Genomic DNA, 18,132 nt, shown 5'->3' on the forward strand with positions numbered 1-18,132 from the left:
ACTGCTGTGAAACATGCAGTGGTGACAGAAACCCGGTTTGATGATGGATATGACTATGAAAGGACGAAAAACCTGAAAACTTAGTGAATAGAAAACAAATGACTACCTTAGTGCTACTTAACCCTCTAAAGCATTTTATGCTGCATTGACTGTCACCAAATATAGTACTGCCATAAGCAATGCATGCATAACAATACATTTGAGGTATATCTTGCAGCCCCTTGCTGTGATACTCTGTCGAGTTTAAAGAAAAAAATTACTGTGATACAAAAAAAAGTGATGTTTGCAACTTCACCGTTTATCAGGATAGCAGCTAGAATAAATGTGGCGTGAGTAACGACGAACCTTTGTTGACGATGAGCGGGTATATCTTTAGAGCAGTTTTGCTTTATTTTAGGATCTGACAGTCTTTGATAAGCTTAACAGAAAAAGACTAACATTTTTAAATACTTACCCGTCTCATTTTTTGATAATTCTTGAATAGATAAAAACTTATTGCTAACGAGAGTAAGTTATCTATCATCCACCTCTATTCACTGTCCCCACAGTTCAAGGTATTCCTCAACAGATGTCTTTATTAACATTTCCAAGAGAATTCAATTTTATGAAACCATACTGACTAATTTGCAGCATCAAAATACAAAAATGCTTGTGGTAAGATTCTACTTTTCAGCAAAAAAAGTTAATTTCCAACATGTTTAATAATTATTCTCATGACTGTAAACAATGATTTTCTAATTAGGACCCAAACCTTAAGGAAAAACCACCCGCAAGTTCATCATCATGGATTTAAACCAGGAACTCTGAACAACCAAGACTTCCAACTCTGCCCTGGGCCAAGAAGACTTCATCTGGTCCGACTGCCAGCATGACTTCAGCCAGGGTAATAATTACGCTCCTCATCTGGACAGTCCAACTGCTTGGTGGAGCTGCTTCTTAGAGCTTCTGGTGCTACTTTGAGGATGTTAGAGGTAAGGTCAGCTGTCCATAAAGAAAAAAAATCCCTCTGGTAAACCCAACATCCTGTGAAGCATGATGAAGCCAAGAGAGGAGGTGTGAAACCCTGGAGAGATAATCTCTACCACTCGTATGGCAGAAAGAAACAGAAAATTTAGAGTCAGGACAACGTGCCAAGGTCAGAGCTCTGTTTGCTTACGCAGCACATATGGAAACACCTTGGCTGACTCTTTCCAATCTCACTTTGGTCTGCGGCCAATGCAGCCTCCTGAAAGTTTGCATATCTGCTTAGAACCATCCTCAATCATTCTCAGGCTGAGAGTCAGAGAAAAATAGAAACAACCAAAAACAATCCAAATTTCAGCAATAAAAACGCATCTGAGGGAAGAAATCTGAGTTTAAAATAACCACGTCAGGGTTTAATAACTTCCCCCTTTAAATTTTTTGAGAAAAAGTTAACAGATGAGGATTATTTAGATGCAGCTGCAGGGGATTGTTAGGTGGTAAAGACTGAGCTGAAACTGACGAGGAAGGACAGAGGAACTAACAAGAAAAGTGGCTGATGATTGGGGCTGGCTCTGTAACCTTTCCTCATGCGGGACAGATGGAGCATGTGTGTAATCGGGCTACAGCTGCCAAATCTTAGAATGCCAAATCTCCCTCGCTTCAGAGAGTCATTTGCTGGTTTCAGTTTTCATACATGTTTGATGTCAAGATTCCCAACTAGTCCATCGTTTTCTGATCTTTTAGGACATTCTGAAAGTATAAATAGAAAAAATCACAATAAATGAGTGGCAGATATTTTAGTGGCCAGGCTTGGAATTTATTTGGAAAAAACATCTAAGCGAAAGAAGGAATGGAGATAAGAGAAAAATAAAAACAGATTAACACACTGACAAATACATACCGGTAGATAAATGGAAGAAAACACAGGGGGATAGAAGGCTAATTTAATGGATGGTTGGATGGATGGACAAATGGAAGGAAAAACTGGACAATCAAATGATTTTTCAGGTGAAAGGAGAGACTGACAATGAATAGATTATTTCGGCAAAATATCAGAAGCTAAAGCTTCAAAGTAGAAGTTTTGCATGTGATTTACATCTAAATGTTTAACTTTTCCTTCGTGAATTTGTAAAGCTCTCCATCTTTGTCCATTTTCCACGTATTAATATAAATGTTTGTTTCAGGTTTATAAGACATATTTCTACCCTGGTCAGGGCAAAAAATATTTTTAGAAAACAGAATTTATATAATTTATTTAATTAAAGCCGAGCAGTTAAAAAGAAGTCAAAAAAATTGTATAAAACTATTTTGAAATTGAAACATTGGATGAATTTCAACTAAACTTTGAACCTAATTTATTCTGAAGCTGCTGGTTCCTCATTAGGATTTTAGGACAGTTACACTAAGATAATATGTTTTAATGCTAAAATTAAGCTGATTTGATCTCAAAAAGACAACGCAAAGTTTAATCAGAGTTTTATTTTTATTCTTTCTGCCTCAAGCTATCCTTTATGGATTTATTATTTTAATCCAAACCATTAGGATTTATTTTAGAGAGCTCAGAATATACAATGAGCTATATTTATCTACTTGTAAACAAATTCCTACCCATCATATATTGAAAACTATTGTACCATTTTTATTTTGAATGTTTTAAATATAGCAATCATTCCTCTTTTTTGGTTTTATATTGTGAGAAAAACATTTTCTTACAGTTTAAAACTTTCCCAAACTTGCTAAATCCAGGAGTGAAAAAAAGCCAGAATGTTTCTGATGTGCTTCTGCCAGGAAGCAAGGAGCGCTAAGAAAGAGCGGAGATCATAGAGACGCATTACTTTCATAAACCGATGTAAGAAAGACATGCTCGATATCTTCTACAGGAAGAGGCAGAGACCAAAACAGCCAAACGCAGAGGAATCAGCAGGAAACACAAGGAGCAAACACACAGGCTCTGAAAAAGCCATAACGCTCTGTATCCTGTTTGGGTATGTGCCCATTTTTCCTCAAGAGGAGGTCAGCAAGTCATCTCTGCAGCAAGCAGATGAAACTTTAACAAGCTGCTCTAAAGTGTGTGTCTGTATGTGTGTGTGTGTCTTTTTGTCAAAGCAATGCAGAAACAAACACACGGGCTGCAGGCAGTTGCACCTCCTGGGAATGCAAACTGGAACGACAAATAACAGAAAGAGCTGCGATGAGCTCATATGTTGAGAGTAAATCAAACTCCTGACTGATCAGATAAGAGCAGCATGCGGCTCTGTGAACCTCATGGCTGTGGGAACAAACCAGTAGGTGTGTTTGTGTGTGTGTCAGCTGTTTTCTGTATCCATCCTGTTGTTCTGCTGCTCTGGTCACCGGGTTCAATATGAACCCTGGCCAGATCCAAATGGAACAAGGAGTGATTTACATCATCCTAAATGGATCCATACAGATAAAAACCATGTGTTGCAGGATGTATTCTGTCAGCCTCTAGCAGAAATCATTCTTCCTTTTACTTGTCCAAGCCATCAAATTTCAAGCTTTCATTTCTTGTACGTTTCTAGAAGGGATTCTTCACTTTTTCATGTCAACATTCAAAACTTATAAAAGGATGGAATTTTCTGAAGTCTCAGACCTCATTTTGAAACCTAAAACACAAATTTAACTATGAAGTTGTGGAAGATATTTCTATAAATATGAAAGCTGGAAAATCCGAATGTGTAAAAAAAGACATGAGTAATAAAAAGGCGGAGGAAGGAGGGAAAGGGTCATGGAAGGAAAGATACGTTTAAAGAAGACAAAAAATAAGAACATGATCAAGAAAGGAAACAGACAAGAATGAGAGAGTAAGGAAGGAAAGAGAGCAAGTAAGGAAAAGACGTACTTCAGGGAAACGGGGAAGAAAAATGCATCAGCGAAGAAAGCAAGCAAGGATGGAAGGAATCTATTCTCTCTCTTTATACCCATCCAGACCCAAATAAATCAGATACGGATCTCTTCCTGTCTAAGAACAGTTTATTTTGCATTTATCGTCTCTTGTAAAAGCCTGATGAATAAGACTCATTATTGAAGCAGTCTGAATCATTTTCTCCCCTTTCTAATCTAATCTAATGTGTCACTTTCCCACCAGACTAAAGGGGAATTTCCTGAGATGTGGGTAGTCAAAGATGCCATGACCAAGCAAATAGAAAACAGTGAAAACACATTTAATGGCTTCCTTGCCAAAGATGTGTAAAAATTCTTTAAATAGATTCCTTTGGTCTTGTATCATCGAAAATACCACACTCTTAGACCTTCCCCCATACGTCACTGCCCCCTTTCCCCATTCTATATAAAGTCAGAAGACAATGCTATTAAGTTTCCCTGAGAGACTGTATATTTGGGCAAATTGAACAGGGGCTCGAGGTGCAGGATTACCGTGCAAAACCAAAGTCAAACATTTCGCCACAGAATCATTACCACATCGCTATTCAACTTTCAAACAACCACTGGAAACAGAAATGTAATTTAATCTAACTGAAGGAGAACAGGATTTTACCACGCTATGGTCTTTACCACGCTGGTGCTCATGGGAAATGCGGTCTTATTTCAGCCTAAACAAAGCTTTTGTCCACTGGGCGGAGCCAAAATTGAACAAAACTGAAAGTTATTAAGCAACGCACGTTTTTAACATTTAATATTTTTTATGCCATTCTTAATAAACATTTTAATTTAATGTGAAAACAAAAGTATGATTAGACCTAAAAAAAAAAAAGCAGGTTTATTATATTTCCAAACAAAATAAGCAGTTCGATAACTACGATTCGATTTATTTGATTTCTGTTTGCAGAAAAACCCTGAAACACAATTTTAACTTCTAACCTGAAAGAAAAAGACAATATACAACAAATTAGGTGTAAATGTTTTCTTAGAATACGGCAAATTTTCCCACTTATCAAGTTTGACTCCAAAGCTACACCATCTGCATATTGCTCTCCTTTTCAACTGAACCATCATTAGCTATAATAAGAAAATCTGTTTATTTAACTTAAAGGCACCATCAAATAATGAGCCATCTACTGAGGCTGTACCTGCTTGCACAGCCACATGGTGACTTCTGAGTTTATTATTGCCCAAAAAAAGTGCGAGATCAGTCCAGCAGGATCCCGGCCTCCATGGACTCTGATGAGCTGCGTCTGTGCAGCGCGCGGCTGAGGCAGAAGGTTAAATCAGAAGGGCGTCACCCTATGGCTGCTTTTTCTAAATAAGTAGTTGGAGTTAAAATGAACGCCATGTTTTAAAGTCTTTCTGTGAGGGCCTGCAACATAAAGAGCATACAATCCACACATGTCTTTAAGACTTGTTCTTTGTCTATATTATCAACCAGTTAGCATAGATTTCAGAAATCCAAAGTTCCAATGATAAGTTTATATCCACTCCTAACAGACACTAATAATTTGTTGCTTTTACTCGTTAATTGAATTCTCATATCTATCCATCCGTCTATCCATCTGTCCGAAAAGTCTTTCAGAAAACTATAATAATTTATTCATTCCGACACCCGTTTTGATGCTTGCTTGGGATCATTGTCGAAACAGTGTCATGCTGCCACCACCATGCGTTACAGTTAGCACATTTACAAAGTATGAAATAAAAACATTTTCTTCAAAAGGTACTTTACTTTAATTTGGCCAGTTGCAAATAATCCACTGAGCTTTAATTGTCAGAGGCTAATTTCTTGGTTGTATGCGGTGGCCTAGTGGAGAGCTGAGCATCTTTTTCCTAGAGTGGCAGAAAGATTACTGGGTCAAGCCTCAGTCTGTCCCTGTGGGTCCCTAAGCCCTTAGCCGCACAACACTGCTCGTCTGCTAATCAGTTTGACAGCACAACACTACCTAACGGAAAGGTTAAATGCAAAAGACAAACTACCCCACTGTCGGACTATAAAGGGAGCTTTCCTTCCATTAAATGTAGGTATAGGGAAGCATGCGGCAATATGGACTATAATACAGGTGTTGCATCAGCAGTCTGTTTATGATCGGCTTGATTCTTTGTGGTTCTAGGGTTGTTCCTCTACCATAAAAGCCAATTTACTTTCCTTTGATGACAGCCTGGCTCTAATAGCCCCATCAGTGGCAAAATACTGAATACTTTGGCACAAAGGGAATAGAGCAAAGGATGTTGGTTTTTAATAAACACAAAAACAAAAATGTAAAAGAGTTTGTTCTAATACTCCCTTTCAGAAGTTAAACCTCCTCTTTTGCATCTCATAATTTAATTACCTTCAGGTTGAAGACTAGTCACAGCTGAATGCTCGTTTGTGGGTTTGATTTGGTGAAGCTGAATGAGGTGAAAAAGCTGCAGGAAATGGAGAAACCACTGTTCAAACACCACAAACATGCACATCCCGTCTTCCCCCTCTGTCCGGGGCATTATAGGGATATTACAAAGAGCTCCCTGTTCCCAGGCTCTTAGCAGCCACTTCACACACAGCTCAAGGTAGAAATCCCTGCTGGCTACACCATTCAGTTTGCAGCACTTCCTGCCTTAGTGTTACAGAGACGCTGAGGGGTAATGATAGAGGGGAGGGTGTCAACAGAACTAAAACGAAAGGCCACATATGCAGCAGTTGATGCATTTTCTGGTAAATGCAAGCATGCCTTGCACTGAAAGCGTGTGGATGTCTGTGTGTGTTGAAGGGGTGTTGAATGTCAAAGTCATGTGGAAATTACAGTTCAAACTGGTATGACATATTTTCAGATAAGCCTAGATCTGAATCAGGGCTGTCACACCATGTTTGTCACAAATTACACAATGACCATGTCAAAAACCTTCTCACTCTGATCTCTGTGATGGACAGGGAAAACGAGATGGCAAAGAAAATATACACAGGTGTGAACAGATGGGTACCATACCATACCATGCCAACTTTATTTATAAAGCACTTTAAAACAACCACAGTTGATACAAAGTGCTGTACAATTTAAGAACACAACATAATAAAAGTAATTTGAAAACAGTTTAAAAAACAAAAACATACAATTTAAAAACTAGATCCCACTGGTGTTGAAAGCCAAGTAAAATAGATGGGTTTTAAGACGAGCTTAAAAAATGGGCAAAGAAGGGGTCATTCCATAATTTGGGACCCATAACAGAGAAAGCCCTGTCCCCTCTGAGCTTCCTTTTTGTTCTCGGTTCCTCCAAGAGCAGCTGATTTGCTGACCTGAGAGACCGATGGGGTACGTAAGGATGAAGAAGCTCAGTGAGGTAAGCTGGGGCAAGATTATGCAATGATTTAAAAACAAACATAAGAATTTTAAAATGAATCCTAAAATATACAGGCAGCCAGTGAAGTGAGGCCAGGACAGGGGTCACATGTTCTCTCTTTCGAGTACCTGTCAAAAGTCGTGCAGCAGCATTTTGTACTAGCTGCAGACGTGAGAGCAGCGACTGACTGACACCCAGATAAAGTGCATTACAGTAGTCCAATCGAGTTGAAACAAAAGCGTGGATCAGTGTTTCAAAATGCTGCCTGGAAAGAAAAGATTTCACTGACGCCAATCGCCCTAAATGATAAAAGCTGGACTTAACCACGGCTCTAATTTGGCTGTCCAATTTAAAATCACTGTCCACCTTAAAACCAAGATCTGTAATAACAGGTTTAAAATGTACCTGCAAAGGTCCCAGGTCAACAGAGGAGGACTCACAGGAGCCACTGGGTCCAAACACCATCACCTCTGTTTTGTTTTCATTAAAGTTTAAAAAGTTTAAGGCCAACCAAGCTTTAATATCTCCTAGACATGCCAGGAGATGTTTGATTGAATGTACATCCTGCTGCTTTATGGGCAAATAAATCTGACAATCATCAGCGTAACAATGAAAAGAAATCCCGTATTTCCTAAGGATAGAACCCAGAGGCAATATATAAAGAGAGAAAAGCAGAGGGCCAAGAATTGAGCCCTGTGGGACACCATAAGACATTGAAGCAACAGATGATTTAGAGCCACTAATATTCACTGAAAAAGTTCTCTCCTCCAGGTAAGACCTGAACCATTTAAGAACAGTGCCATCAATACCAGCAATGTGGTGTAATCGCGATATTAAAATATTGTGGTCTACTGTATCAAAGGCAGCAGTTAGGTCAAGTAACATCAGAACAACATGGTGTCCAGAATCACATGCAAGAAGAACGTCATTAAAAACTCTTATTAAAGCAGATTCTGTACTATGAAGAGTTTTAAAGCCTGACTCAAAAATCTCCAGAATGGATGGCTTGGGTGGAAGAATAAATCGACTGATCGGCTTTTAGATGAATGGATGAATAAAAAAACAAACTTATGAATAGATAAAGGATAAAAGTAAGGATAATTGGCACATGAGCTCGTCGGCGAGTAGGTGAAGAATTGGTGATATTGGATGGACAAAAATACATATAACAGATGAAGAAGCAATGCACAGGCATCAAGACTTTTATATGTAGAATGTCCCACTGAGTGGAGGACTCACGTATAGGAAAATATAGGAAACTGAAGAAGCCGGTGATGAGCGAGATGGAGCCCCTGATTATATATATTGAATGAAATTGTGTTATATATCAAACTGGTCCTATAGTCACTCTATGACAGATTGAGTCATGTAACGAAAGTAATTTCACCCATGGATCATTAAAGTATTTCTGATTCCTGGTTGATGGGACAGGTGCTGTGAATGAAACGGTGCCCAGCTTGAAAGAGCTCCCATGTGTCGCTGAATGTGTGCATTGATGACTTTATCTTTTTACTACAGTTTGTTGAATTCATGTTAATGTGTATTTAAGCGGGAATAAAAAAAAAAAAAAAAAAAAAAAAAAAAGTCTAAACAACCAAAACTTTCACGACCCCCATGCAGTACCTCCGTGGACCCCCTAGGGGTCGCAGACTCCCCTGTTGAAGAGCTCCACTTTAGACATTAGAAACGGAAACAAATGTCCAAAAACTAGCTAGAATTTTTACGATTTTAAGATCTCCCATTAATAAAATAAAGGTTTATTGAAACAATACAAGAAAAGGTAAAACGGCACTTATTACTATTATTATTATTATGTAAATTGTGAGGTTGTTAAAACTTATTTATATATCAAGAAAGAAATGATACGATACCTTTGTGGTTGGTTCTTCATCAATAGTTTTTACGAAACTCTGGCATTAATTATAACCATGGAAAAATAAGGGAAGGTGATGTCACTGTGAGATTCAGTGGTAGTATGTTGGTGTTTTACTACTTCAAATTAAAGAGATTATCCTCACATAGTTTACATCTTGGATTGTATCCTTATGTTAGCATGGTTGGCAGTAATACAACAGCAGAGTATGTGTGTATACCACAGGAAACATAGGCCCTTATCATAATGACCAACATTTCCTACCTTATCCATCCTGTTTATGCAAATACTGGAAAGCATTTGTACTAGAGTTTTTATTATGGTCATTTTAGTTTTATTGGTTACTCTGGACTTACGCCTATGTTAAATGTACTCAGTGATTTAGGCATGTGTAAAACTGCGGTCTAATTAATTCTGCTAATTTTATTTCCATAAGCAGTAAAGGAGAGGGTGGCAATACTCCACATTAGAAGAAAGAGATGGTAACAACTACAAGGTCAGCCTGCAACTAAAGTATGCAGGCTGACCTTCAGCATTAAAGCTCAGATGAGCTTTAAACGAAAGAAACATACCACTAGATGATGATGTTATAAAAGGAAGCAATGTTGACATGGTTTCCCATTGGTTAAATGGAAATTGTACTTTTAAAATGCATGGAATTGATAAAAAAAAAAAGAATAGAAAAAGATCAACAATTTTCATCTGACCCAAAAAGATACTACTAGTTCATGTTTAACTCCAGATCTACAAAGGTCACAAGAAGGGGTTTAAATATAGCGAAGGAACAGTGGAACTCCCACTCATGTCAGATAAGCGAGGACAAATGTGTAAGAATGTAAACTAGGTTGGAAGTTCTCCATTTGGGTTACCTTACCGAGCTAAATTAGACTCTTTTTTACATCAACAACCATGCGGATGGTGGTTGTCATGGAGAGTGGAGCAGGAAATGAATTCAATGTAACTGGAAAAACAAATTAATAATAATAAACTTTCTGTATTTTCTTATTTTATTTATAATCCTTTAGCATTGATAGGATTTAAGATACAACACCTCATCTTTTCTAAACCACAATTAACCTCTATAATTACCTCAAGAAAAGGATTTTATATTCACCTGAAAGGGATGTGCATGTTTGTGGTGACTGAACAGGGGTTTCTCCATCTCAGCCAAAGGTATGACTAAATCTGTAGTTTTTTATAAAGGTTTGAATTTATTTTCGACTGCTCAGAGTTTGGTGAATGCACTGAAGTTAGGATCTATGAAACACCGTCACTCCACCGCAGGGATCACTGCTACTTAGTGCTTAGTAGGTACAGAGTCATAAGTGTACCCACATAAATGCAGTAAATGCGTACTGAACTTTGAAGCGGACGAGTTAAAGTTTAATAAAAGTTTATGTATAACAAAACATATATCACACTGATGAGTGTCATAAAAAGAGGAGCAATAGAATAAAATCATATTATAGGAACAGTTAACTGGTGAGCTATGCCCTTTATAGAATGAGGTGATGCTGCTCCAGTGGGCTACCTGCTGCTATGTTGGTGACTCCTTCTCTACAGCTACATACAAGTAAAAAAAAACAAACAAAAAAAACTAATTATCATTAGCACCGGAAATGACTGGCCAATAATTGCAAATGAAAACCTTTTTGAGTCGCATCAGTTAAAAAAAAGGAAAGAGAGCATTTCCTCTGACATAAATAAACAGCCAGACAAGTCTTGAATAAGAATGATGCACCAGTAAGAGGAACTGTGGTTCAAGCTGAGATTTAAAAACAGCAACGTCTGCGTATAAACTAAGATACTAAGAAACGGTAGGGCACAGCTTTTTGCAGCTGTTGGGCCTGCGGTGGGTTTTTCTGACCTGAGAGATGTGGTTGATGGAGGACTCCATGCGGCGCAGCTGCGAGGCCTGGATGTCCAGCAGCTGCAGGACATTGTTGGCTAAGGCATTGATCTGGTAGGCCACGCTGGCCAGGGACTGGGTGGTGTAGGCTTTGGTCTCCTCCAGCGCTTTCCTTTTGTCTTGGGCCTGCAATAAATACAACAGAGCCGTGAATAAAAACTGGGAATACAAATCAGTTAACTCACAATATTATTAAAAGACACTCTTGAAGCTGGTATTTAGTTCAGCAGTCGCATGAGGTCAACAGTCCGGACAAGGCATGCAGCTGTCTCCCAGGCTCTCGTTCCTTACATGCCAAGAAGAAACATCCTACAAACAGCCAACTGAACTCTAGATCAGTTTGCAAATCTGATCCAATAACTTAAGAATTCTTGCAACTTTAGAGCAGTTTCCAGCCTAGAGGCTAACCCTTTATAGGTGAGATTGGCCACTAGAAATGCTTTGCAAGCCAAAACGAAAAGAATAAAGCTAAGGAATAATTGTGTTCTAAATCAACCTATAAGGCTCCTTAATATCAAAATTTCATAATTTTGGAAGTTGATCTGTTTTTGTTTTGTTTGTTTTTTAGATTTGGTCATTTTATGAGGATGTTTATGTGTGCAGGTAAATATTACTGTGCAAAATTATTAGGCAATGTAATAAAAAAACAAATATATACCCATCTCACTTGTTTATTTTCATCAGGTAAACCACTATAACAACTCAAAATTCAGAAATAAACATTTGCGACATTCAAAAACAAAAAACGAGTGTCCAGTAACAGTAATCAATATAGCCACCTTTCTTCACCATGATGCTCAAAAGCCTTCCATCCATAGATTTTGTCACTGTCGTGATTTGTTTGCGATCCAGATGCGTGTGACAGAGCATTGTCCTGCATGAATATCATGTTTTTCTTGAATGATGGCGACTTCTTCTTGTACCACTGTTGGAAGGTGTCTTCCAGAAACTGGCAGTAGGTCTGGAAGTTGATCTTGACTCCATCATCAACCTGAAAAGGTCCCACAAGCTCATCTTTGATGATACCAGCCTATACCACTATCCCACCTCCACCTTGCTGGAGTCTGAGTCTATAAGGAACTTGCTGCCCTTTACTGATCCAGCCTCATGCCCATCCATCTGGCCCATCAAGACTCGCTCTCATTTCATCAGACCAAAACACCTTGGAGAAATCAGTCTTTAGATATTTCTTGGCCCAATCTTGATGTTTTGTCTTCAAAGGTGGCCTTTTTTTCGGCTTTCCTTACCTTGGCCAGGTCCCTGAGTATTGAGCACCTTGTGCTTCTCGGCACTCCAGACATGTTGCAGCTCTGAAATATGGCACAACTGGTGGCTAATGGCCTCCTGGCAGCTTCCTGCTTGATCCTTCTCAATTCATGGAGAGTTATTTTGCATCTTCTTTTTTCAACACGCTTCTTGCGCCTCTGTTGGCTATTTGCCATGAACCACTTGATTGTGCAATGATCCCGCTTCAAAAGCTTGGCAATTTCCAAACTGCAGCTGCACCCCTCTGAAAGACATCTGACAATTTGACTTTTCAGAGTGTGTGAAATTTCTTTTCTGTCCCATTTTGCCAAAGGAAAGGAAATTGCCTAATAATTAAGCACACCTTATATAGGGTGTTGATGTCATTAGGCCACACCCCTTCTCATTACAGAGATGCACACCACCTGATTTACATAATTGGTAGTTGGCTTTCAAGCCGATTTAGCTCGGAGTAGGACAACATGTATGAAAAGGATGATGTGGTCGAAATACTCATTTGCCTAATAATTCTGCACACAGTGTACAGGAATTATCCTCCTAGGTAATTAGCTGCCTAGCTGTTGTACTTTTCATTTAAGACTGAATAAAATACAATTTTTTAGTATTTTAAAATGCTAATGATTTACTAAACTAATCAAATTAGCATGCATTAAAAGTATTCTAGCAGCAATGTGATTCAATATGCTAAAATATTAAGCTGCTTAGCTAGCGTCTAACAGCTTAATTACTACCAATCACTCCTCTTTATTTGGGTATGTGACATTTAACAAAAATATTCTAATACAAAAACGTTTTCCAAGACAATAGTTAATAAAAAGAAAACAAGTGTTTAAAAGGCCAAGATTAAAACAACAGCCAACATTTTTATTTTATGAAGATGGCAAAGATAGCACAGAACCATAGCTGCTAAGCTAAAAGATGTTAAACTGTGCTTACAAAATAAACTTAGGGCTCATATTGGATCAAAATAAAGCTGAAACTAAGTTACATGAGACAGTATTTTAAGCATGTCAAGTCTGACAGATGCATATTTGTTTGACACCACCATCAAGTTATTTAAAATGCTAACTTATTGATTTGAAACGGCTGCATTGACTGTGGTGAGAATTTGGAGACTGAAGTGAACTATGCGCTAAAAGCTGAGCTCCAGCCGAGCTATGACGTTTGATCTCTTTGTACCCTGTCCTCTGCAGCTCCCTCATAAAGCAGAGTCCAAAAAGCACCGCCTGGAGGAGCAACACTGGGCTTTGATAACAGGCTGCTGTAGCAGGAGGTGGGTGGTGCCAACAGTGGCTGCAGAGCAGATTACTAATGGTACTGGTGGTGGTTAGGGGACAAAAAAGAAAAAGAAAGGAGCATTTGGTGAGAGGGAGAAAAAGAAAATAAGCATGGAACAACCAGAGACAATAATTATTCAGCAAACATGGCGTCAGTAATCCAGACTCAATCCACGGCTTTTCTGGCAAACTAATGCCAGATGCGTAGGTGACAACATCCTTTGCTCTCCTTTGGGATGGGAATCAGCAGTACACAAGCTGAACAATAACGGCCTTAGAAAAGAGAATCTCTCCTCAGGGCTCAGTTCCAAAAAGCCATCGTGTCGAAACCACATAATCGCCTCTACATGTGTATACCTAGGACTGCCACAGGAGGACCGTTCTGGCCTAGATGCTGCAGCAGCTGGAAGAAAACAAATCTAAACACCAGAACAATGATGTCTCTCTCCTGACCTAGAGAAAGCATTTTTTTCCTGTTAGGAGATTTCCTGAACAACGTGTGCCAGAATGGAAGGAAACTACAAGTTTACCGGTCTAAAGGCCAATTTATGCTTCTGACGCATAGCCTCTGCAACTGTCAAATCTGTCTCTGTGCGTGACCACGCCCCCTGCACCGAGGTTCTGAACCGTTGTCATACACCTCAAAACAATCCTGACTACGTGTCAGATGGTCGCAAACCCACGCAGACATCAAGCGGAAGTGCGCAGACAAAAAGCAGCTGCGATTGGTCCTTGGTATGCCTTTCCGGCTGTCTGTGTGGTTGTCCTTCATGAATTTTTAAAAACCGAGGAACAATGGACAACTACGATGAAAGGTTAACCGAGGAGGTCGGAAGTACAACCACATATACGATGCCCCAGAAAAATTTTGTAAATAAATATATCCTTTTCGATGTCTAGCAACTCTAGATCCATCCCCTTGACATCTTGCAGACGCGCCATTGTTTGTTTGGAAGATAAACACTCCCGCCGGTGCCGCTGAAGTTCTCGTGACCATCCGCCGTAGTTCTCGCGAGTTCTGGAGTAGGCTCCCCCTTGCGCTTTGGCGGGCAACTGCTGTGTGTCCCTAGAAATTCCAGACAGACGGTGCAGAAGCATACCGGTAAAACTGCAGCAAAAACTTTGCGACCAGACCCAAGCGACATTTGATGTGTGCAGTTGCAGAAGTATAATCTGCTCTTAAGTCTCAAATTCTAAGTTTAGATCATGTTTATTTCTTTCAATCCAGGTAAGAGGTCTTGAATCTAATTTTCTGCAGAAACTATGGTTACTCTATGAAGGGGACTTGAAGGAGAAACATAAAACAGACTTTTTGTGGTGTAAAAGCTTTAAAAGATTTTCCATGATTTCTTAGGCTATGAAGCAATAAGGTGATCTTCAATCCACGCTAAGGTCAGCACAACCTATGCTCAGAAAACTGCACAAAAAATAAACAAGCATATCTTGTGTGGATAAGTTTCAAGATGTCTTATATCTCTGAAAACACATGTGGCACCATGACGCCAGTATGCAAACTTGCATGTGGTGTAACAGAATAAAGACAGAAGCTGAAGCTGTGACCAAACATGTCAAATCAACTGTGGTGGAGGGATGACGGCCTAGGCTTGTTTATCAGCCAGGACACCTGGGCACCTCCATTATTGAATCATCCATAAAGGCTAAAAGAAAAAAAACCCTGCATGTCAAAATACTTTAGTGTCAAACATTAGGTAATCATTACAACAGCTAAAAGTTGACCAGCATGGGTTTTCAGCATCACAGTGATCCCAAAAAGAGCAGCAAATAAGTAACATAATGGCTGAAAAAGAAAACCCAACAAGGTGTTGCAATGTTCTCATTTTCATTGAAATGTGGGCAGTAAAACCTTAACCCAGACTTAAAGAAACAGCTGCAAACCTCAGAAAAACTAAAGCAATGCCAAACAATTCCTCCTCTCTGATGTGAGCTACTGATAGATAAAATCAGAGAGAAACTGACATCCAAAAGTTCTCATTGGTAGAGATCACACTCCCAGCTGATGAACCATCACACATACGGGATGATGATTCTTGGTGATGTTTCTTGGCCCCCCATCTTAACCCCAAGCTTTTCCAGGCAGAAAATGTCTCGCATTCTTTAATAAATTGATTTTAAAAGTGAGCTCAAAACCCCAATAAAATTAGACACATCTAACAGGAAAGACTGAGTTTCACATGCAGAAACCTGGTTAAATCAGAAAACATGATATATAGAGAGAAGAAGAATGGTGCATTTCTGCAGTTTCTATTAAGGTTCTTTTCATAGTCATGAATAAAGCGCTTTAAGCTGCTTTTAGAAATGTGAGGCGAGGTCAACTGTGGGTGTTAAGAGGACAGATGTGACATTTGATTGCATCCTAGTTTCAACCCCTGGTTGTCTGTTCGCCCCTCTGCAGAAATCCTCTGCCTGACCAGCTTTGTAGTCAGAAGTGAAGCAAATAAAGCAGGGTAAGAGACAGTTGCATAGGAAAACAAAACAAAAAAAACACGTCTGCTTGATCAGAACCAAGAAACACAGCAGGAGAGGCAGAGAATGAGGTGAGCTCCTGGAGAGCTTCAGTGCTCCTGGGGCATTCGAGCTCATATTTCAGCGCAGAGTAATGACAGAGCAAGAGCAGCTACGCTACGTAGTATCCAGACAGTAGTAGAGGACTGCAGAGGAATGCAACTAGTAATGAAAAGCAAAATAAACAGGTAGCTGGGAGCAAAAGCAAAAGTATCCAACAGCTGCGTAAAAATGAAAAACATGTAGGCCCAATGTGAGAGAACAAAAAGATTAGTAAAACAGACAGGTAATGAGTTTTAACACAATGCAGGGAGTGAAGGGTGGCTGCAGACTGTTATCCATCCAGTCTGGTGAGATAACAGCCAATGATGTGAAGCCATGCTTTTAAGGCAAGCTGGAGCATTGCATTAGAGTCGGGACCGACCTGTTGGACTGAGACACTGTAAAGACTTTGTCCCTGAGGACAATTAGAGTCCAAGAGTCGCCCCAAAAAGGATTGAGCAGAAATATAAACGCAACAGGACATGTTGAAAATAAAACCTACCTACAAAGTCAGTTCATTTTCAGTCATATTTGTCCCATTATCTTATAAAAAAAGAAAAAAAAGAAATCAAACTTAAGGTATTTTTCAGTGAAAGCACAGGCTCCCAAACATCTCAGCCTTCAACCCAAAAAATAATGATGCAACATAATGGTGACCGCCTAACAAAACATGTTAATGTAGAGTAATTAGCAAATATAAAAGGAGGTAATTGAATTAATTATTAATTTAACATTATGTGATTTTAATTATTTATCTGCCTTTGCAACATAATTTCAATTTAAGGACATTTTCAAATCTCAATTTTGGTCACATTATATTTAACAAGAGTGATCTTTCTCACTGCAGCCCTTTAAGTGGCAGCGTTTTCCTCCACGAAAAAAAAGAAAGAAGCTTCCAGCTAGAACACAGATCTATACATGCAGGTAGAAGTTAGGACGTTTCCCAAAAAAGATTACAGGACAAGCAAGCTTTCGAGGTGATGGAAAAAACGGAAACATCTTAAAGCTTGTGTTTAGTGCAAAGATAAACCGAAATAAAATCGAAACATCGATTTAAAACTATCACAATTTAGATTTTTTGGCAAAATAATTCAGAAACCCTAGTATAAATCATATTTGAATCATGTATTACATAGATTAATAAATAAAAAAAAACTACTTATTTCACGGTATGTATGCTGGGTACATTCATATATATGCATTTTGTAATATTATAAATATTTGTTCTATTATAATATTTTGGCCCTCTATATAACTCAGATTACAAACCGAGAGAAAACCATCTTATGACCCCCCCCTCTTGGTGTTGCACAGCCCCAATCTTGGGAACCTCTGGGTTAATGTATTTCCTTTGGTCAGAGATCATTACAGGTTAGTGCATAATTGAGAAGAGGAGAAAAGAGCTCACCTTTTTTTTGCCATCAAAAATCTTTTAAGTAGGGCGCACATCTAGTTTTAGCCCCTTTAATCTAAAACCTTTAGATAAAATCCAGAGGAAAGCCACTGTTTAAAGAAAAACATGAGTCCTTTTTACATTCATGCCATGTCGGAGACACAACCCACATGAGGAAGAAAGTATTCCCATAAAAGAAATTTTAAAAATAAATTTAACTTGGAAGAAATCGAACTCTGCATTGTCCTTATGATATAACCTCCTTGCTATGACATGGTGGTGGCAGGATCATACTGTGGGAGCCATTTTCTCTAAAGGCATGAGGTGCCTGAAAATTAGAAAAGGTTAGATGCTTGAGACTATGATGGTGGTTAGGTTCGTTGTATACCATACAGTCTGAGCTACAGTGGGACAGTTTAGGTCTCAACCAGGAATTTTTTAGATCTAGCTCTGAAAATACATATCTGAATGAATAATTTAATATATTGGCATTAATGTCAGAATCGGCCACTGTAGGCTATTTTAAAGCATGTCAAATTGGGTCAATACCAAAAAAACCAATATTTCCATGTATTTGCTGGATTCGTTCCAGGAGGGGATTGGTCATGTTGTGTTTGTTTGGTCATGTGACGGAGATTGCAATGCCCCTCAGGGGCTGTGAGTG

At 38.9% G+C, this 18,132-nt stretch overlaps 1 protein-coding gene across 15 annotated transcripts in view; it reads right to left on the reverse strand.

Moving 5' to 3' along the window:
• abi1a (abl-interactor 1a) overlaps positions 1–18,132 on the reverse strand; it is a 69,634-nt gene that overhangs the window by 35,942 nt on the left and 15,560 nt on the right. For all 15 annotated transcript variants that reach the window (XM_038307878.1, XM_038307879.1, XM_038307886.1 and 12 more), the window contains exon 2: positions 10,926–11,093. In XM_038307878.1, the coding sequence (XP_038163806.1) occupies positions 10,926–11,093 (168 nt within the window). The remainder of the gene's footprint in view (positions 1–10,925; positions 11,094–18,132) is intronic.

This window comes from Cyprinodon tularosa, unplaced genomic scaffold (genome assembly GCF_016077235.1).
Source record: "Cyprinodon tularosa strain WSP-4 unplaced genomic scaffold, ASM1607723v1 ctg623, whole genome shotgun sequence".
Classification (NCBI taxonomy): Eukaryota; Metazoa; Chordata; class Actinopteri; order Cyprinodontiformes; family Cyprinodontidae; genus Cyprinodon; species Cyprinodon tularosa.